Source organism: Loa loa (genome assembly GCF_000183805.2).
Source record: "Loa loa unplaced genomic scaffold supercont3.135, whole genome shotgun sequence".
Lineage (NCBI taxonomy): Eukaryota > Metazoa > Nematoda > Chromadorea > Rhabditida > Onchocercidae > Loa > Loa loa.
The window spans coordinates 144,978-167,263 of NW_018108315.1; the positions used below are offsets into that span (position 1 = coordinate 144,978).

At 34.1% G+C, this 22,286-nt stretch overlaps 4 protein-coding genes across 5 annotated transcripts; 1 reads left to right on the forward strand and 3 right to left on the reverse strand.

Annotated features, from left to right (window-relative positions):
- Positions 1-514: 514 nt before the first annotated feature.
- LOAG_17833 (hypothetical protein) lies at positions 515-4,287 on the reverse strand. The gene is made up of 8 exons (XM_020450497.1): positions 4,085-4,287; positions 3,364-3,462; positions 2,963-3,149; positions 2,700-2,821; positions 2,042-2,159; positions 1,482-1,622; positions 1,034-1,146; positions 515-898 (listed from the first exon to the last, which is right to left on the reverse strand). The coding sequence occupies exons 1-8, from the start codon at positions 4,186-4,188 to the stop codon at positions 739-741; spliced, it is 1,044 nt and encodes a 347-aa protein (XP_020305817.1). The 5' UTR covers positions 4,189-4,287; the 3' UTR covers positions 515-738.
- Positions 4,288-4,683: 396 nt separating this feature from the next.
- Positions 4,684-7,461, forward strand: LOAG_17834 (hypothetical protein; the record flags this gene model as incomplete). The annotated part of the gene is made up of 8 exons (XM_020450498.1): positions 4,684-4,775; positions 4,894-4,966; positions 5,254-5,354; positions 5,837-6,084; positions 6,194-6,304; positions 6,448-6,604; positions 6,924-7,072; positions 7,274-7,461. 8 exons carry the CDS (start codon positions 4,684-4,686, stop codon positions 7,459-7,461), a joined length of 1,119 nt encoding a protein of 372 aa, XP_020305818.1.
- Positions 7,462-11,737: 4,276 nt separating this feature from the next.
- LOAG_17835 (calcium-binding carrier protein Aralar1) lies at positions 11,738-15,412 on the reverse strand. The gene is made up of 8 exons (XM_020450499.1): positions 14,726-15,412; positions 13,755-13,824; positions 13,441-13,575; positions 12,971-13,260; positions 12,696-12,856; positions 12,470-12,575; positions 12,081-12,156; positions 11,738-11,988 (listed from the first exon to the last, which is right to left on the reverse strand). The coding sequence occupies exons 2-8, from the start codon at positions 13,793-13,795 to the stop codon at positions 11,838-11,840; spliced, it is 960 nt and encodes a 319-aa protein (XP_020305819.1). The 5' UTR covers positions 13,796-13,824; positions 14,726-15,412; the 3' UTR covers positions 11,738-11,837.
- Positions 15,413-17,003: 1,591 nt separating this feature from the next.
- LOAG_17836 lies at positions 17,004-20,522 on the reverse strand. Of its 2 annotated transcripts, XM_020450500.1 has the most exons (9): positions 20,307-20,522; positions 19,762-19,876; positions 19,426-19,648; positions 19,043-19,217; positions 18,546-18,692; positions 18,169-18,267; positions 17,866-17,972; positions 17,432-17,526; positions 17,004-17,225 (listed from the first exon to the last, which is right to left on the reverse strand). In XM_020450500.1, the coding sequence occupies exons 1-9, from the start codon at positions 20,446-20,448 to the stop codon at positions 17,036-17,038; spliced, it is 1,293 nt and encodes a 430-aa protein (XP_020305820.1). In that variant the 5' UTR covers positions 20,449-20,522; the 3' UTR covers positions 17,004-17,035. The 2 variants fall into 2 exon arrangements, with proteins under 2 accessions (XP_020305820.1, XP_020305821.1); XM_020450501.1 differs by lacking the exon at positions 17,004-17,225 and having other exon boundaries at positions 17,403-17,526.
- Positions 20,523-22,286: the final 1,764 nt, after the last annotated feature.

Genomic DNA, 22,286 nt, shown 5'->3' on the forward strand with positions numbered 1-22,286 from the left:
AATTTGGGTTCTCATTAAGTGCACAGAAATTCCGAGCTTTTAGTGTTAAGTAGACAGCAAACTTTTCAATTAAATTCAATGCTTAGTAAAGTCAATTAAAATAGATGATTTTCATAAAGAAAACAAATATACACAAGCAGACTAAAAAACATAGAAAAGGAATACAAAGGCAACGAAAAATCAAAAGGTCAATCCATACCGAAATAATACACACAGACGCAGACACACACACACACACACACACAAAATTTCAAAAGAAAAAAGTCAGGAAACACTATTCTAAACGTGAATACAAGTCTCAGAATTCTGTGATTAATAAACCTTGAAGAATGAAGATCGTGTACAAAGTAAAAAACATTTACTGTAGATATTATTTCAAGATGAACTGTGTGCGAGATCCATAAAATTTATTCTAAATTTAGAAATGTCTGACAAAATGTATACAAAGTACTTTGGAAAATCTTGAGAAAAAAGAACTTGTAAAATTTTGAAACAAATAGATCATAACAATCTAGCCATTAATTCATTATTCACAAGAAATTAAAAATGTGCTGTAAAAATACATTTTCGTAGTGTTCTTGTTAGTCGTCTCAAAGAACATTTTAAATATTATCATTAAAATCATATATAGATAGATAGATAACTTCTAAATTTACAATTTGAAGAACATCAGCGTAAAACTAATGACGATTCAGGTCGCATCTTTTTCATCCACATAACCCAAAAATAATCGGTGAGTCATCGCAAATCAACAACAACTGCTGCTAGCGAATTTTCGAAACGTACGTCATGACAATAAAAAAACAGAGCTGCAGAATCTTCATGTGGATGAAAACCTACTTTGCGGCACCCGCCAACTTCTTTCATACCACGTTCTGACAAACGAAATATACCCACCCTAAAATAAATAAGAGTTATTGTTGTCTAACAAATTTCTTATTTAGTCTTTCAGTTAACCGGTCAACAAATGAGACAGGAAGATTTTCATTTCAAATAACACGATTTCTCAACTTCAGAATGACATAAACCTCACTCATTGAATTTTGGCGCAACGACGATCGCAACAGCCTCTGACAACATTAGCTGATAGGAACAATGCGTATGAAGATCAACACTAGAAAGAAACGCTGTCTGTGATGGATGAGTCTGCAATACAATAATATAGGATAAATTGGACTGGTAATATCCGAAATAAGTAAAACCTTCGCATTATCTATTTTGCTTTCGAAGATCCATCACATTATTTTAAGAGATTGGTATTTTTAAACCATTTAAACCCGATAAGGAATTCCCTAACATAATACATACGGCGGAAATTTTTCGATTCGGTCAAGGTAATTAAAAGCTTAAAGTGATTTAATAAAAATTTATCAGTGCATAAACTGAAGTGTTAAACTGAAAAAGAAAGTAAGAAATAATTTACATTTGTGTTCAACCAATAAGACTGATTACTAAAAATATGTTAACTTTAAAAAAAATACATGTATCCATCCCAAAGTAATCAGATTGTTGACATCCTGATATGCAAATACTTCCTCTTCGTTGTGCGTGTCACAGCTGTCAGCAGCGCCAGTTTGTTTTGGTATCACGGCATGTGTTATACGACACACTCCGCCGCTGATCTTAAATGTTTATCAAGATAATATTCCATAACAATGAAACCAAAAAGAGATGCCAAGAAGAGAGCAAGAAATTAAAGTAACTTTATAGAACGCATTTCTTCGAGCAACTAAATTTTTCTACACCTTTGTGTACATTCCATTTTTATCCAAATGTGCCATATGCGGTACGCCTTCAGTAATATTAAATGCAATTCAGGCACACTAGAAAGTTGTTTTCTTACTTTAGCAAGTCTGAACCATGGAAGAGGAAACTCAACATTCAAATAGATCATGTCATCAAGTTAAGCAGTAATAAATTCATTAAAATGTCATAAGCAAATCCAGATTTAAAAGAGCATCACTATAGTAAATGTATGAAATGGCTTTTCTAAAGTAGACTAAGAAAAGGAAATTCAAATAAGGGATTGATTCAAACTAACCAATGAGCCACATAAAATCCCACATGTTTCCACATTACGGTTCGTGTTAATTTGTGCCAAGCGCACAAAATTTTCCACGAGGTCACCCGCAACGACAACTTCCTTACGAGCGAGATCCCTGATTATGTTATGATGTAACAATTATATTAAATTTTGAATTGCATAGAAACATCAGTCAACATCGAATAAATCTTAAAATCAAAAAGAAAGGTCACTGAAACGATTTTGATCCACGAATCTGTAATTTGCGGTACTTTAATTCAAGAACTTCCTATTACTTTCAATAGTCATATAAATTACTATGAAATGAAACTTCCCAGTTTGCAACTCTGAGAGTGAATTAAGAATCAACAATGTCAAGAGAATAATGTTGATATTTGGAAGCTGTAATATTTCTGTGAGATAACGAATGGATGAGAACAGCAAACGCAAGGCATGTATCTAATCTTTTGATTAAATCAGGTCCTAACTTAATTGCTGAAGACTAAATTATGTCAAGCATAAACGAATAAAATATCAATGTCCTTACAATCCTTAAAAATATATCGTAGATGTTCATGGGATGTATTGACAGAAATTTCCGCATAATCAAGTAAACCCAATAACTGAAAAAATTAAATTTCAGTGGGAGACTTCATAAATTGTAAGAATGCTTAACCTGCTATCGAACACAACTGCTGTAGAAGCTAACTTCTTGTGATCAGCTATTTCGAGAAACCGACTGCGTGTTACAACTTTATGAACCAAAGATACATCTTTTTTCCCAATCAAAGCTGCATTCTGCAAGCGACATATAACTAATGAGGAAATACAATTTCCGACATGGAAGAAAGTGGCTTACACTCCACAAATCTAATCACATAAATGAAAGAATGATTCCAACTGGAAATCTAAACAACTGTTGAAGAAATCAAAATATACATCGGTAATAGTCCTTTCCGCACTCTGTTTTGCTAGAACTGCTTCTTCCTCATACGTCTTTTTTAGGCGTTCCTTCAACGATTCCGCCTTTACAAAAGCATCCCGAAGCACTGCCTCTGCTTTGGTTTTTTCAGCCGACGAAAAGCCATTGTACTGTTTGTGTTTCGGTAAACCTTCGACCGCTAAGCTGCAGTAGCGTAAAATAACATGGATCATTATATTTATTTTTGAGTAACAGACAAGAATGAATGACGTTTTGCGTGAATAATGAGGGACTGGGTAGACCTAACAAGACATGAAGATAAGAGAAAATGAAAAAAATACCGATCTTTGCTAGTTTCATCATGCTGGCTAAACAACTGCCCAGAAGCAACTCTTCCGAGAAGAAACTGAGAACAAACCTCACAAACCGCATATAGTAAATAAATGCTCGTTCGTAATCCTTATCCTCTATACAAAAGCCAGCAACACGATACATTTCATTCAGACTTCGATAATAACTGAAAAAAAAATTACATGAACATAACATGCAAACTCAAGGTGGCAAATAAAACAGTAATTATGAAGCTATCATGCTCTTTCTAGCGGAAAACAAAGGAAGATAGGCAACTGAAGCATGTATTTATATTTCCTTTTCTCAAAATGTATTTAAATTTAAAATACTCCTTTACACAAAACGAAGTTGCCAAATATATTCATAAAGGAATATGATGAATCCCGCAACCGAAAACTGATACTTATCAAAGAATCATGACACAATTTCACGAGAAGGTTTAAAAAGTGGAACTAATACTTTGACATGATTAGGAGAAGAGATGACAGATCAAAATTTTGAAGTAGTAACAGCTGAATTTTCTGCCAAAAAATAGGCTAGGCGTTACTTAATTTCTTATTTAAATGATAAGAAGAGTTCACTCTGAGCTATAACAGCGAAACTTATGCGCAGTAATAATTCCCAGCGTTATAACATCGCCAGAAATCCCACTCGAATTCGAGAACGAAAATTGGCAGTGTCTAGGGCCACATACTACGATATAATTGAATATAAAATAAGATCTAACGTTTTTTCAAACATGACTAGTAGCTTATAACTGTTGGAAAGAACGAAACTCAAAAACCAACCGATTAATAGGGACTGCTGGGCTGACTTCCTGAGTCGCCGCCATATTCAAAGTAATCCGCATCCGAAGATTCGGATCACATATCACATCCACAGTTCGTTCCATTTCTAAATAACTGCATCAAAGGCCCATAACGCAAACTTCATCACCACATAGGCCCCTAACATCCTCCCCGCTCCTTGATAACAACATCGCGTACCACAATAAGTCTTTTCCAGTCTTTCCCATTTCATGACTTGTAGCATATCTGCAGGATGCGACATTCGCGTAACGACAGGGGTCTGCGAGGTGTTGCGTTGTTGAGACTTTGCTATTATGAGTTGTCGGAAAGTGTAGAAGTGAGCTGCTCGTGGCGAAAATTTCTTGTGGAGTCTTACCTTTCGTCCTAAATTATGAGGATTGGCTTTTTCTCATCTATAATCACATTACTTTACACCACACTATTTTCTAGCAATTTTTACTGTGCTTTTAGATGTACGTGACGAATTAAAATATAATAAAGATGAGGAGGATATTATTGATTCTTCTTTTATTTTTTTGCTGTCGCAGGCGACCTTTTTTGTGCTGAAATGTTTTCTAACGGGCGTATCTTATATGATCATGACCCGTCTAAATATTATTGTTTTGCAACAGTTTGTTATGATTTTTGGATCAATTTTTATTTGGTGGAATTTATCTCCAGCTGTCGATGGGTTTGTTCTTTTATATCGTTCTTCCATATTTCCAGGAATTTAAAGTCCGATTACTTCTGATAAGTCTTGTATCGTATATTTCAATTTTAATCTTTGTTTTCCAACACAAAATTTGCAGTGTTTTGGGTGATTTGCCGTTACAACCCGTCTGTAAATATTGGCGAACAGTCTGTATTCAAAATGTTCTAAAGGTGGGATTTTCCGAATATGTCCTTCCGTTATGCTGGTAAATGTTGAAAATACTGAAGATTATTCAAGAGTGTTGAAGGGCAGATAGTCTAATCACTGGATAGATTAATTGAAGTGGTTTGGCATGAAAGGTTGCCCAGATAGGACTGTGTATGGTGTCTATTCGCACTTTCATTTGAGACTTGTAGGAGTGTGTGACAAAACTATTCATTGATCTTGGGGACTTCCTCAGTTTACGAGGCTTGCTGTACTTTGAATGATTGTTAACTTTCGTACACGATAACTTCAGGCTTCTATAGTTCTTCTGTTATTTCTTGCACATATGTGTTCGGTGTTTTACTATCTTTGGATTGATAAAGAACCAAATGTACTTGCAATGATTGCTTTAACGTCGGTTGCAGTCTATATTCATCTTGTATTCTTCTTACTCATTTTTTTATTGATACAATCGGTATCCCGTCTTATACTCCGTATGAATTCAAAATACTTCAAAATTTTGAGGTTTTTATTCTATTTGTCGGATCATTATTGTTAACGTCATGTTATATGGAATAAGGATTCATTCTTATGGGTTTAATCTCTCCGCAGTGAGTGTTGGGTAATCTTCCTTATTCATGATTATTATAAGTTTCCTACAAGTAGAAATTTGCAACTTACAAAAAAACAAATTACACAAAATCTACGAGTTCGAGCGACTATTAAAAACAAGTAAGCCTATCTTTTTTATATATAAATAGATTAGCCGTAGACCGTCTTTTTCATCACGTATGAGTTATGCTACAAATTCCTTTGAAAACCAAATTTCATTCCTATAGTATTATAAAAAACTTATCTATCTTACTGCAAGTAAACCACGGTTGTGTAAGTTTCAGATTACTGGTTTCAAATGAGCTTTCAAATCGTCTTTTCGCTGTTGTATTGGCAGTTGTTTTCGTTTTAGCAGGCCTTTGGGTTGCTTTTTTACCACCCGTTGTGCGTCATGTTACAGTCGAAATCGAAAACTTGCCAAAGGCGCAAAAAGGCTTTACAGTAGCTCTTTTATCTGATCTCCATATTGGACCAACTGTTGGGTGCTCGAAAATTCAGAAGATGGTGGATGTTATAAACCCTTTCAAACCAGGTATATTGGTCTTTTTTCATTCATCGGATTCCGACCATGTGGAATTTTCCGCACAGTATCGTCTCAATGAATGTTTTTTGTCTATGAATGTCCATGAATGTTTTTTCAGATGTGATAGCTATATCTGGCGACCTTGCAGATGGTCTTGTCCACAATCTGAAAAAAGCTGCTTACCCTTTAATGAATTTAACTTCAAAATATGGCATATATTTTGCTACAGGTGAAGGATATATACGTTTGAAATATAAAGAGTTTTTCTACTGCGTGTGTTAATTTTTTTCAGTTTTTTCAGCATCAGGAAGGGCTACTTTATGATGTTGTTATATCATTATTTGAAGGCAGGGAAGTGAGTGCCAGTTATAGGCAATCATGAATACCTTCATGGAAATGTTGATGAATGGTTCGTATTTTTAAAGAAAATCGAAATCATACCTCTCCATAACAAAAATAAGAAGATTTTGGTTGGAAATTCCAGAATTTGCATTGCTGGAGCCGATGATTTATTTGCGGAACATTCAAGGTTACTGCAGTTACCAATCATGTTTTAAAATTTTAGGTTCATTTCTCGTTGGCTGTTATGTTCACTTTATTGTTTATGTTCGGTATTTTTTTTCACTAGACAATATTGATGATGGTTTACATCTAGTAATTTAATTGCAACTCATAGAACAAATAATGGCTTTGTATGTATAATGTATAATATAACTATGTGGAGGTAGGGAAGCAACGTTTCGAAAGTGGAGGTAGGGAAGCAAGTGGAGGTAGGAAAAAGTGGAGCTAAGTGGAGGTAGGGAAGCAACGTTTCGAGGGTGTATCAAAAGATTGCTCAGATTTTGCAGACTTGCTGGGCATGTAATGGATTACAAAAAAGCGTTACGAGGATGCAAAAAAAATGACACAACGATTATGCTCATTCATCAACCTAATGCTGTTCGCATAATACTGAATGACGTTGAAACCGCAAAAAATATTGATCTTATTCTGTCAGGTTAGTAATGAATAGCGTTAATTTCCTTAATTTTCATTGATTTAATTTCAACGGTTTAATTTTAATTAATTTAATTTTAATTTTAACGACTTAATTTCAACTAATAACTAAGATTTAAATTTAACGTTAATTTTAATAAGTGCGGAGAATGATTGTGCTAACCAGTTTTGAAATGTTTTTGTATTTTGCCAAACTTTTTAGGTCACACACATGCCGGACAGATGTATGTTTTCGTACCGGTGGTGTATTTTTGGAATGCGTATTTCCGTGGTCTTTATTATGATAAGGCTACACGAACATATGTCTATGTTTCATCAGGTGTCAATTATTTTGGTCCACCAGTTAAGGTTTTTGACGGAAGTGAAATAATTCTCATCAAGTTAGTATAGCTTTAGACTCGTTGTATTTATTGATTTCTTTCTATAAGTTTAATAGCTAAGACGCTGAATTATTTCAAACATTGGTGTAATCAGATTTTGTATGATTCTGTTGTTTTTAATACTTCTTAGTCATTAGCTTTTTCAGCATAGTTTTTTGAATGAAAAGACTTCATGATTGGCGCAGTACAGGTATTAATAAGATTAATGGTCATCTCTTCTCTGGCTGCATTAGTTTAATATATGACAAGATTACTCTGTTTAATTGGAAAAAAAAAGCAAACAAAACAAAACAAAATACAAAACTTTATAGTAACGAGCTGTAAGGCTTGTTTCTATAAAATTTTGCATTTTCTTCGATATGCCATTCTTTACATATGTTTTCGTAAATGTGTGTATTTGAAATCTATCAAGATTTAAATGGAAATTAGTTGTTAATGATCGTTTGCTCTTTGTTAGAGTTTGATGGATTTATTATTAGACTTTGTTAATAAACTTTAATCATGATCGTAGCTAAAGCTGCTTATCTTATTGAGTTACTGTACCGTTTTTTCTTCGCATTAGTTCTTCAAATGTGGCGAAAGGAACCCATAAACAAGATTTCGGAATGATAAACGAGTTTAGTGTTGCGCATTCCAAGTTGTCTTTCTTGCTAATAAACTTTCCCGTAACCATTATGTTATATCTGAACAACAGATCACAATCAACTATTCGATTAGGCTTCTTTTTGGTATGTATTCAGTCCGTTTGAAGGTAAATTGCTTCGAAAGAAATACTGTAAAGGAGGATTGGTGGGTAGGCAGTGTTGTGTTGAGGGATTCTTTCCACGTTTGACTTCTGCACGGGGAATGGGAATTATGAGCACTTCTCGACTTCAGAAAGTTGGAAGTTTGTTTTATTTTGTTTTTCATCACGTCCAAATATTCTCGCTGACATATTACACATTCGGGTAGGAATTGCAAAGATCAATGCTACTAGATAATAGTACGAACTATTTTGCAACAGGAGTGGACTAGAACAAACACTTTACTCATTATCTTAATTTGTATGTTTGGAAGTTTCTGAGTTTGCTGATTATGAGGCAGGCGAGATTGGTAGGAAGTGAGTTTGGCTGCATTATATAACGCATTTTAGGCCGTTCATGTTATATAACGTAACAAGATTTTAAAAAGTTGCGGACGATTCTAAGTTGTTAATGGTACGATGTTTTGAGAAAGGAGAAATAGAGACAAAAAAGGGGCATTTTAAGATCAACGACAGGCTAGTTTAGGATTTCACTCCTTAGCCATACTGTTGAATGGCGCCGAAAATTGATATTTTTTATGATTTTCAATTTATGAAATTTATGGTCATTGCAGTTCATCACCCTTCCATTTAATTCTTTGCTTTCATGTGTGGGAGACTACTCTGTCATTCTTCTTGACTCGCCTGCTTTTATTTAGAACCTTGAGGTAAGCGAAAGACTTTTAGTCTTGCAACTTGGATCTTGAAGGAGTTGAACAAATAATAATTGTTCATGAAGTATTGAAAAGCTTTTAATTTGCATATCCATATTATTTTCTCTTCAAATTGAATTTTCTTAGAATTTATTCTGTGGTAATTGCTTAAATTGATAATGCTAGCCGTGAATATCAGCTGGTGTTTAAATTTCTAAAAGAGACTAATGTTCAAGTGTTTTGGTGCGAAAAAGAAGTACAATTTGAGCAATTTTCAAATCATATGCTTTGAAATAATTGTAGAGAGGATTTGAATAATTAGTACGTCATCTATGTCTAACACTCAAGTATGAACTAGAGATCGAGTAGCTCAATTTATTAAATGTTTCTACAATTTCTTTTGAATCAACTTTCACTGTTTTTAGTGTTTTAGAGTTTTTACTGACTGAAAAAGAAATTCCATCCTAGAAGTTATATTATTTTGATATGATGTAAAGAGTAAAACCGCCTGACATTTCCACAAGCTGGGATTCTTTATGAAGACGTTCGAATCAAAAGAGGATTGGTCCCACAAATACAAGCCAGGTTAGTGAATGAAGTTATTAAAAACAATTCAAACTGTTGGGAAACCTGCGATCATCATTACTACAAATTATGTAATTACTGAGAGGATATTGACTTAATTTAAAAATACCATTTGAACAAGTATCAGTTCTGAAAGTAGGTGGTAAAATGTTATCTCGAACTACTGCTGTTACTTTGTATCGCCTAGTTTGGTTAGCTTTGCATTGTTTAAGAAATCAAACATATGTTTAGTGTTTGAAGTTTTCTGTGTTTTTAATCTTGATGTGAATCAAAGTAATCACATTGAATTTAGAAATCGCAAAGGTTCAGATTCTTTTACAAAAGGCTAACCAAAAGAATTCTTTCCAAGAAATTTTGGTAACTTCGAACCTTCAGTTTTTGCAACTAAGCTAAAATAGAAAACTTAAACATCTAGCTGGAGAAAATGAACGGGAATTTACCCAGGTAGAAGAACTGTTTGGTTACCAACAGATCTTACAACATATGCATTGCGCCTCGGTTTAAATATGAAGAGGCTGCTAAAAATGTTGCCTTCAATTTCAGCACAACCATTTGTTTTAGAATTGATTACAGATGAGATACTGTTAATAAACACGTCATTAATACTTTTTGCAATTAAAGCAAGCAATGCAACAGTGCCTCTAGATCCTTGTAAAATCTTCCGCACATTTCTTTATTTTTTTAGTTATTTATTTAGAAGGGACTAATGGCTGAATTTAGAACGCAGCATCTAATTCCAACATCCAGACGGTTGGAAGATATTCTGGCCAAGAACGACACTGGTTTTGTTGGCAAAAAAATAGGCGAGACGATTTCCTGTTGCATTTTTTCAGCTCATATAAAAGTTTTACATTTGTTGGATTTCTTAAATAAGGAATCACTCCTGAAATACGCATTGAAAGAATTGAATAGATCTTCATAAAAAAGTGCTTTCGCAAAAGTAGGTTGGATTTCATGCCTAAAATGTCTAAAGTGGACTTTCCGTTTAAAAATTTCAACATAAACAATTATTTTTAACGTTCCTAAAAGGCTACTGACCCAATTTTTACAACTGACACCAGTGGAAAATGTTATGCGTGATTAGGTTCGCTATTTCCAAACTTAGTTGATCAACTAACACATTTGAATTATTTCAAGGATCGAATGATGGAACTACCAAAAATCAAAAAGTGGATTGAAACTAGACATAAGACTGATTTCTAGGAGGGTTTATTAATTCATCTTGTTTAATCATAAACGTAACAATCTTTACCAAAACTAACTGGAAAAAAATAAAGGCAACCGTTGTCTCACGGTGAATCTTCAACTATTATTATCAAAAGAGCAGAAGTCAGTAACATTTGTTTGCAACTACCACGTGTTGTTTGTCTGAAACGGCGCTATTAACAACACTGGACTGTTTTTACTCCCATTAATTGCATCTCGGTCTTCTCCATCTATACATCCATAACATATGCTGCTTCGCTAACTCTTATATAATAAAAATACCTGAACGGTGGTTCATCACGTCCACTCAATATTGTTTTTGATGAATCATATATCAATCTTTCGAAAACGTATAAAAATCGTTTACTCATCCCTCAGGCCCTTTGCAAAAGAAAAAAAATGTTTACACCTTCGAAATTGTATCTTAAAATGTTTATACATAAGAAAAAGTAGATATACTATACCCTATTTATTAACTAATCCTTCCGTATTATATTCGAACATGCTTATCTTTTCATTAAACGTGCACACTTTTCAAGAAAAATTATAAATTTTCTTAAAAATCAATTTTTAGTTGAGGACTTATTCTTCAAAAGATTTTGAATCTAGAACTGAACAATTTAGCATGATGCCGAAATTATATCTCTCGACCATCTCCATATAGGCTTACTAGTTACGAGCAGATTCAGTACAATAATGAAAATCGAAATTATTCGGCATAAATGGATAAGCAGTTATGTCTTAACTAAAGATGAGATACAAAAAATATTGCAAGCTAGAGTGCATAAACGGGTTGAAAGTGCTAAGTCTCACTTCATATTCTCTTATGCTACTTGTGAGGTACTTCAACAAAGAGAAGCTATCACCACAAAGTGAAATCTGTGAAAAACGAGTAATATTACTCGACAAACTCATATGCAGCAATTACATGGATCTATATCACCGTTTTGCTATTTTTTTTGTTTTTTCTTTTTTTTTTAAGAATAGCATTAGCCAGACCTATAAACAAGACCAACTGCAAGTAGTTATTGTGCACAACAAGCTCAACGATCTTTACTTGACTTTTCGAGAAATATTAGCAATAATATAGGATTGCAAGAAAGAAACAATAAGATATGCATAAATGAACTGAGACGCATTCTAAGTAGAAACAGAAATAAATTAATGGGAAGTCTTTGGAATACCAAGGATAAATTCTGCGATTCCTATATAATACACCATTTGTGCAATACCGAAAAGCGGAGCCATTACCAACATCCGACATACCGCACCTTTAAATAACGCTCGCGGGCCTTCATGTCGTAATATTTTCCTAGAAAATCATTTTGCTTAAAAAAAATGTACATATTTTTTTTTAATAAAAATATCAAAAAAATGAATACATCACTGGGAGCAGAAACATACATGAAAGCATCATGGATGTTCCGATATTCTGTTTCACCCTCACCACGACTAATCAGTTGCATGCGCGTTTTGATTACTGAAATCTCAAACGGCATTATTAGTCAGTTTGTATAAAAATGTAAATAGAGTGTAATTGACTACATCAGGAGATAGTACACAAACGGACGTCATTACAGTCAGCGGTAAATCTATAATACCTTGCACAGCTTGAAGAACGACACAACTCTCCACTTTCCAGGAAAAAACCAAAAAAAAAAATCAAAAAAACCACGACCAAAATCCAAAAAAAAACCCAGAAGGAACTGAATAAATTAGTCACAACTTGGTATTCAAAATTTATACTTTTGCAAAAGAACTGTAGTAGTTTTACACGGATCTATCAAACCCACCATCTAATGGCGTTATGGCAAACGAACTGAAAGCAGCTGCTACCAAACCAGCAAAAAATGAAGCATAAAATACAGTGCCTCCGCTTCCATCACTAGAACGAGGCCCCTAGAAATGATATTCACAGAAATAGAAAAGTACAAATTATATAAAATAAAATAAAACTACTAAAATGTTGATAAGAAACAGAGACAACAAAAATTACTGAGAATGAAAGACAATACTAACCAAACTGTTCAGATGTGCAAATGATGGAAAATATAAGACGGAAAATGAGACATCACGAGCCATTGTTGGAGCAATGCCCTTATAAAGGCCAAAAATACCTCGTTCTTTTAACAAATCCATTGTCAAACCGATCGCAGATAATTTTTTTGGTTCCGTTTGACCTTAATCAATCTTTTTTCATCTACTCTTAAAAAGTCGAAATAATTAAATCGAACTACTTTCAAAGTGAAGGATTGACAAATGAAAACTTTTTGAAGTAACCAAACAAAATAGACCTGCTGTTCTTCCTGCATCCTGCATTTGAATTTTAAGAAGTTCCATTGGTGTTGTAACGATAATCTGACAAAATCCTGCTCCACCACCAGCTATCATCCCTCTCATTACAGGTAACTGTTCTTGATATGGTACAGCAAGGTGGAATCGGAAAAAATCATTTGCGACTAACTTTATAGCTTTTTCGGGTGTTATAAGTAACAAATTTACTCCGATACCAGAATAAATCCCTCGTATTTTTGCAAAAATAGTTCTTCCTCCATGACGCCACGTTTGTTCTGCACAATCGACTCTTGAAAAAAATTCCGTTTCAAAACAAGATTATCAAAAGTCACTGAATTTCAAACTCATAAGAAGACAGATAGAATTACTTTTAGTGAACCGTTAATTTAAATATTAATGAAACGCGGCTTACAATACTTATTCAATAATGGAAAAATAAGGCATGACAAGAGACGAAAAATTAACTCACATTCCTTTATACTGAATTTTCCCGTCGTTAGTAATTCTTTGATTTTGTAAACGAGTTTTCACTAGATCAATTGGAAAAACGCATGTTATACCTACCATACCAGCAATTCCGCCATTTATGATTTTTGGTAAGTACCTGAGGAATTAACCATATTATTTTTTTTAAACTAAAATTTACAATAGAATGTGCACAACAGTAAAAATCGGATGGATAGTAAATTTATTTCGCAAACATTACGCCGAGACTGATTAATCCCAAGTTGATCTGAACGAAGCACACAAGAAAAAAAAAAACCTTACGGCGAAAAAACTTACGCGAAACTTTCCGAAGAGTTTGATATTTCTACTTTACCCATATTTTAAGACAAGGAGAAAAATGAAGCAACTGAAATGATAAAAATATGGTTACGAGAAATACCATGTTTTCTGCAAGAAATAGTGATACAAATCTTTTTGTTTCCACTTGTCTCATCTTACACTTTTGCTTACACATAAAACTTCTTATGTTCTTGGTTTGTAAAATCAGATTCGAGTTCATCTCTATAAAAATATTAAAAAGATTAAAGTTGACGAAATACGTGGTGAAGGTCAAACCGGCTTTTCTTATAATATCCTTTTTGCACACGCTAAATAGTTTTTGTATGCCTAGCAGGAAGGAAGAAGAAAGTAAAATCTTGACTATTACACAGATCGAATTCGGGTAAAAATTGAGAGATGCTGGAAACACAGCTGAGAAAAGTGAACAAGTACTCGAAAACTTGAACAAAAGCAAAAGATCGATAATACCTCACAGGGCATGGTAAGGAAAGTACTTGCGTGACGAAAACAAAAAGTAATATGCACTCTTCTTTCCGTTCCTCTACAGAGTGTAAGAAATGACACATCAGAATTAATATTAATTGGATTGATTTCATATATTTAATGAGGTGTACTTTTGATTTTATGAAGTGTACCAGATGTTAAAAGTGTTGCTTTGATCATGTTCATGGAAAAGAAAAAAGAAACCTAATATGGATAGCTGCAACTGACAAAACCAATTAAATGATTATATTTTCACTGCATCGATTATTTGAATGAAATTGTTAACAATCAAATGTTGACATGATAGCTCCTTTTTTTGACCGAACATTCAGCTGATGCTTAATATTGTTAAGTCTATTAGCTTTTCTCCAGAAGTAGATGGATAAATGGGGAGGGATACCTGAATTGAATTACACGAGGCTGTCTAAAATATAAAACCTCTCAAGCAGGCAATCTGCAAATTAAAAGAAAAGCAAAACGCATACGCAGTATTCCCCCCACTTGATTTCACACCAATGAACGTAACGATATCACCTTTCAATCCGCTCCAACTGGTTCAGTTTGTTCGAAACAATTCCCTGCACCTGAAAAGGGATAGGTTTAAACAGGAATAGGTTTTAAAAAGCCAAGTGAAAATGACGATGTGAAAGTGCTTATAATTTCTTCACTCCAAGAAATTCCTTAATCATATGAATAATGAAAAACAACATACTGCTTTAATAATATCTCCTCCAGTATGGTAACACATGAGACTTCACTAACCTGGTGCTTCACATTGCTATAGCTACCAGAAATATCACAGAGTCTAAATTACAATATTTATCATGCCGTTTAAATGCAACAGATTTATTTAGAATTAAGTTGCTTCTCATTCTGTTAAAAAAATACCAACACGGGTACCAGCCAATGAATGAAATACAAATGGTGAAACAAGTCCAACTGTTCCGAAAATTTGTGACAACAAATGCTATCCTTAAAGACACAGAAAATGCTCCGCATATTTACTGCCATTGAACCACAAATAGTTCATCTGATTTTGCTAAAGATGGATGATTACAAAAAATTATTGCTCCATTACATTACATACTGCATGAATTACAAATGATTCACTCACTTTTCGACAAGCAAGACCCCGTGACTTTTCTGCTTGTTTTCTGTTGTGGTCAGTATGCCAGTTGGCTAGTTAGTAAACTCTTAATGCTCTTTCTTAATCTTGATTTACATAGGTACCCACATGCGTATATAATCTTCCTCTGTTCCAGAAGTCGAACCGCAGATCACTGTTATGAAGACTTTAAAAATTTCTTGTTCAAATTACAACTAATCGTTTGCCATGACTACTGAACAAAAATAGTTAATCTCATCAAAAAAAAGATCATCTCATAATGATCATCAAAAAAAGATCATTATGAGACGATCTTTTTTTGATGAGATTAGCAAAGCAAAGACTAGGTGATTTCTATAACATAAACATATGATCTTAGGTAGCTTCCCCATAAAATAACATTAGCTATCATATTCTAACACACCACAATCTCAACTGGTAAGAAATTTTCACGAAATGCCCTCAATACTCAAACATCCTAATGTCCCCGCTGGAGACGTACTGGCCCTTGCATAGAATTTAGAGCATCAGCAGCATGATCACTGACCCTAAACTTATAGGGGAAACAGCAATCATTAAAGTAAAAATTAGTTATCAGTGATTTATGCGGTAAGTTTTCCGTATAACGGCCACGTTATAATTAACAATGATATTTTTTACTGATCATTATGAATCATCAGAAAAGTAGCATCAGTGAGACAAGGAAAACCCGTAACGAAACACTGCAATCATACAACAATAGTACACATACACAGAACATCGGTGATGATACCATAATGAGATGAAATAAACCACTATTTAATACAATGGAAATTACATATTTTGCTTCAAACTTTGCCTCAAATACATCCATTTAAACTTAATTTGTGCAACGAAACTCACCAAATAAATTTTTTCAAGTAAATTATAAATTTTCAGAATACATTCATCCTTTCTTCCATTTCCTGTTTAATCTCAGTACTTTGCATAATACAAATTCAGTGCTCTAATGCAAAGCTACGCATTCTCTTGGTGGAACTTTATATTAACGAAAAGCTAGGGCGAATAAATTACTAAACAAACACCTGCAACAAAAAAGTGGGAATACATTTATCTTATCCTATAGACCAGCACTGTAAAGAAAAAGAGGGAAATATAAACCAAAAGGATTCATACCTAACAACTAATTCATGGAAGGAACGACGGCAACCAAGAAGAAATTTGCACGGAATAGATGTTCTCGACCAAAATACAACTACTGAAAAATAATATTGAAGAAAGGCAAAGCTCAAACAACCGTGCAAAGATTGATAAAATACGAATTATAACTGGAATCGGTTTGAAGTTAGAGGTATTACTAAACTTAAACGGTTTTCACAGGCCATAAGAACAAGCTTCATCCACAAGACCTTAAAAACTAAAAATATTCTCGATCTCCATAGAAATTCTCGTAATGCTTACTTAAATTACAGTACTATATGAATCTCTGCTTGAAAATAATGAAACAAATTTGTGTTTGCAAGGCAAATCTTATAGGAAAATTCAGTCTTCAGCAAATCTTGAGATTCAATCTACAACAACTGTTGACAGTGCTGGCAAAAATTAAAGTGGTTTTAACAATTAAGGCTGACCATTTGTTTGAACATTTAACTGCAATCTCAGATTCGTAATATTTTAAGCCTAAACAATCACGTTCTCATTTTTCCATTGATTAAGTGTCAACAAAAACACCGGGTGACTCAATCTCTAACTGCGAATTGATCAACCAGATTTTCTTTACTCTTTTCGACGTACTTGTCCAAACAGTTGAAACACGTATACATATGCTATTCAACAAAATGCTTGTCGCAAAAACTCCGCCAACTGCAGAACATAAACGTACGAGCATTTGCAGCAATGAGCTGCAAAGAAAAAACAACACACCACATTATATTTGTTGATTTGTAATTACCCCACATAATCACTAGTGTTGGAAGCATTTTATTTAATCCTTATTTTAGAGTTAGCAAAATCAAAGAATTTCTTGCTATAGAACATCAGCAACAATAAAACAATGCAAGAAGGAAAACGAATCCATGTGCTGTTCCAGATAGGATGAAAGACTTACGACTGAACATGCCTAACTTCAATGACTGTTGCTGCAAATTCATAATGGATAATGATAGCTGTATGCTTATGTACATCTTTTTTGGGCGTTTTTTTCTGCAAAATTATATTTAACAGCAACTAATATATAAAAAGTTATAGATTCTGCAAAATTATATTTAACAACCGCTAATACATATAAAGTTGTATAATAGGACTCAGTTCATTACTGTGATAGTAAACGCCTTTCCTTACACACGAAAAATATCTGAAAATTTTCAGCAGAAAACCATCACTCGAAAGATATTAAAAAAGGACTGTTATAAACGCGATCAAACGATATGTTACGGATATTGAGTTTTCAGATTTTAAGTCATTTCGTAAAAAAATTAATTAAAATCTGCCCCACAAAAATGTTTTTAAAGTAAATTTAAAATTACTCATGTAAAATCAAACCATGAATGTCACAGAATATTGATAGGTAAGTGTAGATCCACCAAAAAGGCCACTATGATATATTCTCGTAGGTACAATTTTTAAAAAATAACGAAATTCATCTACACCTGAAAAACACCGGTATAAGACTGGAACGTTCCATACAGGTTAGCAGGAAAATATATATAAGGCATAAACAATTACATTGATAAATACTAAAATTTCCTTCTTAAGCAGTTTCTGCTTTTACGAATAAAAATTTGAAAGAAATGATTCATGAAACAAAATCAAAGTGAAATATATGGTAGTAAGCTTAAATCTGACCTGTTTCAGAAATCTGTTCTATCCCCGCTAAAGGAGTCACAAGACCGTATATTCTGGGGCCGAAATTGAATCGTTCAATTCGGTGCGAAATATTACTAGCTATAAAGAAATAACTGCATTTGTTCGTAGTTATTAATTATTTTATAGTATACCATTCAAAGTGACTCTATAACACAAAAGATTCGTTTAATGAAGATAATCATTAATAAATATCCCACCAATCAATCAAACAAACAGGCCAATAATGAGTTTTTATGAAGGATGCCAACGAACAGTATTTGTTGTATGGACAAAATAATAAGTTATAATAGTTAACTTGAAGAATGCAGTAAAAATATTACCCTACTTCAGAACGTATATCTATGTAAAAAACTTACGGCTAGAAACTCCGCCAAAATGAGCAAAAATGCCATCAACGTCCAGGCCTTTACCAGTGCTAATAATAAAACTATCACCTTTGACCTTATTAACACGCATACGACCATGTATACGGCAAGCGGTGCCTTCATTCTTTTCGGAATTACCTGTAACCAAGAAAACGCATTTATAGTTTAATTTTTTGGTTCCAAGTTACGATTTTAGAACGTCCCTCTGCAGAAAAACAAAGAAAAAAAAGGCCATGTAAAGCTGCGGTATGATTTCTTGATAGTAGTACCACAATGACACAGTTTTCATATTAAGCTTTCCGTCTTAGCAGTATAACAACCTCCCTCAAAAGGGAACTGGGATACTATCAATTAGCAGAAGACGTTTTATCGTTATTTTAACTCCAATCAGTACCCGAAAAAATTTAATAATTCTGCCTACCAAAAACGAAGCACTTTATGATTTTTTATCTTTCTTGCCTTTTGAAGTCTGATGAAACAAAACTTACTTGCAACAACATGAAATACATTAAATCCATTTCCAATTAATATCAATGTCCCACCGTCCAAGGATTGCTTTGGGTTCTTCTTCCTTTGCAACTGTATCGCATGCGCTTCTTCACGTTGCTTTGTTTCTGCTTCAGTTTTCAAACCCTCCTCCACTCGTCCGCTGACAAAAGTCATCTACGGAACATCAACAATGTTCAGTAAACAAATATTTTTAAAAAGATATGGTGAAAATTGATTTCCAAGGCCAATTGCCACCGAAAAATTTTGTAGCAACCATCGGAAAAGACGGTGGTAGTACAGCAGATGTTTAATTAGAAAAAATAGGATGCGACTTTCTTTCCTACAGTTCACCTGCGTGATATCCTGGAAATGAATAGATTACTTCATCAAGACTCTTGAACAAGGTCGTTCCTTCTTTAGTACGATGCTGTACTTTTTTCAGTTCATTCCAATACATCGCTTCTTTCTCCGTAAATTCGAAACGCGTTGGATCATACTTGAATCCATTCATAGAATTGAATTCGTGTGACGCGGTACCCGTAAGGTGTGCCATCAAATTTGTACAAGGAGTTGCAACTATCATATCCACTTCCAACTCAGGATGCCTGAATTTACGAAGAAAAAGCAACTAATCTATTTTTAAATTCCGCTCTAAAGCGGATACTTCTGCATGAAGAGTGAACCGTACAGTTGGAAGAAAAAGAAATTTTCTACTTACTCACTGAAAGCTGTGTCCACTGAGAATCTATAATAATGTCCTTCGTCACCGTAAAAATAATTCTGCAACTCACCAAAGACCAGCGCTGCGATGATGAGGAATGATAAACTTGCAACTGTAAATTACTATTACTTGGGAGTAATCAAGCAAAGAAGTTAGCACTAGATAAACGATGAGTCTTTGCTCAAGTTTCCCTTAATTAGTTGAGCTAAAACCATAGTATTGCAATCGAATGTGACCCACATTCAACATTGAAATGCTTCTGATAAAAAAAGGTTGGATACAAAGTGGCATGATAAATAACGTTAGAGAAACATTCGAGTATGCGCATCTCGACAACTTGTCGTCTGACCAATCAGTTTTTAAGCTAAGGTTTCGTCGGTCAATTTTAATTGTATAATGTAAGATTTAAAGACAACCACACAGATTACAATGTTAATTTTCCGAAAAAGCTATAAATGAATAGGAATTATTTTTTGAAAATGTTTGCATTTTCCTATCAAATAATATGGGAAGGTGATGAAGAGATTTTGAAAGCAACTCACGGAATCCACCAGTAGCTCGCTTCTCCTCACTAACTTCATCCACGGTTTTGTTAAATGCATCGAAATCTCGGACAACTTCCTGAACTGTTGGACGTCTATGGCGAACTGTTATGTTGGGCGACAGCAATGACATACTTAACATCCAACGTCTCGAAAAGCAACGATCAAGCAACACTTCTAGAGCGCTTTTCGAGTAATATACCGATATGGAAGGCACTATGTTATATGAAGAGTGTGTACGACTGTAAGAAAGATAGAGACAGAAGGATTTAGGAAGATGTGAGGAACAAAGGAGACAGCGAAGCATGAAAATTTTTGTGAGGATTCTGTGGAAAATTACATCTAATTATTGTTTGCAAGTCGAGTCTTGACCGACGATGTCTTTTGCGTACGACCTTCTAATTCTGAGGTAGGATGAGGTACGTAGGCTTCGTGACACGGGTAGTTGGCGCCGTTAATTGTGGTGGACATGTGTTGACAGGGTGATCAGTCTGCTCTTCAGTACCTATTAGAATAAAACTGTTGTGCTACGCAGCATGCAACATAAACAAAGGGCAGCATTATAGGCTCACACTGCTATCAATTCATGCTTGTAGAACGGATATGATATATTACGTGAGATGCAGGTAAATGCTTATGAGAGTGAACGTAAGTTGTCAGGAAGTGTTAAACGGGCACGAGAATGTCTTCTACCACGAAGATGAAGGATGAGCGTGTGCTTGCGTGGTGAACTTCATGGAGTGAACCTTGAATAAGAACAACTGCTCAAAGTGTTAGTAACTAACACAGGATTTAGCACTGTTTCCGGTAGTCGTTGATGGTTAAGGACGTAATAAAGCAAAATAATTTAATCTGGACTTATTAAAAACGTATAGTATTTGGCAAGGAATTTCAACGGCACGAGAACATGGATATTACACTTGGAAAAATTAATGTAACATTTAAAACAATTAATGAGTCGGATGTTTTTGAAAGGTATAAGGTCACCACACCCAAAACCGCTTAAAATTTGTGTGTGAATTGGGTAGGTGGAGTTGTTTTCACTTCGTTGATTAATATAAATTCTGTACCGTTAGCATCATGAAGTTATGCGCTGGCAAGTGCTGGATTCAAATTAAGATTCCGAATACTGCCGAATTTAATGCGTCATAGAGCTGCATTATTGCATTATTATTTTTTTCATAGCTGCATTATTTCCATAAATTTTTGAGTAAATTAAATGACTGGATTTTGGAGAAGAGGATTTCTGCACTTTTGCTCAGACACTTTATAAGTAGTTAAGGAGACAAGGAAGAATTCTCCAGTCCTTTTTTCTAAATTTTTGTTCGCTGAGCAGTTTACTGTGCTTTTAAACATAGTATTCAGCTATTAGCCTAAAGATGACATTTGCTAGCTGAGAAAGTCTTTTGACTTCATAGTGCAGTGATTGACTTGGTTACGGTTTAATAACTTCCAACAAAAAATTTTCAATTCTTGGCGTAGCAATTTCATCGATCCATCGGAATTTTCGACGTAAATAATCAATATGTTTCTTCATATAATAATGAGGCTTAGAGGCGAATCACTAGTTATAAGAACAATATTAGTGAAGAAAAAAGCTAAGTTGACAGCGCATCACGATTTGCATTTCGAATCGACAATAATGATCAGACCAATGCATCCTAAAAAGTCCATTTACTACACAAGTTAAAATCTCTGAGGTTTTCTTTCAAACATTTATAATTACTTTCAAAATTGCGGATGATCCCATTGTGGACGGACCTAATGGTGACCGTACAATCATTGACTTCGGCAATGTTCCAGCAACTCGTCCTACAAAACCAGAAACAATTAACGCAACCAAATCTATCCTCAATAAAGCATATTAAACCTATAGTAATCCTTATTCTAGATTCTTTGTTTTGACATTTTGGATATGAAATACACCACTTCAGTACATTGCATATCTTTTAGGTAATCCTTACACAAATTTGAAAGCTT

Excerpts from the sequence above, each read along its gene's own strand:
- LOAG_17833 (XM_020450497.1), bottom strand. The coding sequence starts at position 4,188 with ATGGAACGAACTGTGGATGTGATATGTGATCCGAATCTTCGGATGCGG. Across the intron at positions 3,463-4,084 it reads CCAGCAGTCCCTATTAATCG|TTATTATCGAAGTCTGAATG; the intron begins GTTGGTTTTTGA and ends TTTTTTTTTCAG. Across the intron at positions 899-1,033 it reads GTTGCGCCAAAATTCAATGA|GGTGGGTATATTTCGTTTGT; the intron begins GTGAGGTTTATG and ends TATTTATTTTAG.
- LOAG_17835 (XM_020450499.1), bottom strand. The coding sequence starts at position 13,795 with ATGGGTAAAGTAGAAATATCAAACTCTTCGGAAAGTTTCGC. Across the intron at positions 12,857-12,970 it reads GGATGCAGGAAGAACAGCAG|GTCAAACGGAACCAAAAAAA; the intron begins GTCTATTTTGTT and ends AGATTGATTAAG. Across the intron at positions 11,989-12,080 it reads AACATCCATGATGCTTTCAT|GAAAATATTACGACATGAAG; the intron begins GTATGTTTCTGC and ends ATGATTTTCTAG.
- LOAG_17836 (XM_020450500.1), bottom strand. The coding sequence starts at position 20,448 with ATGTTAAGTATGTCATTGCTGTCGCCCAACATAACAGTTCGCCATAGA. Across the intron at positions 19,649-19,761 it reads GTGGACACAGCTTTCAGTGA|GCATCCTGAGTTGGAAGTGG; the intron begins GTAAGTAGAAAA and ends TCGTAAATTCAG. Across the intron at positions 18,693-19,042 it reads TGTATTTCATGTTGTTGCAA|GTAATTCCGAAAAGAATGAA; the intron begins GTAAGTTTTGTT and ends TCTTGGTTACAG.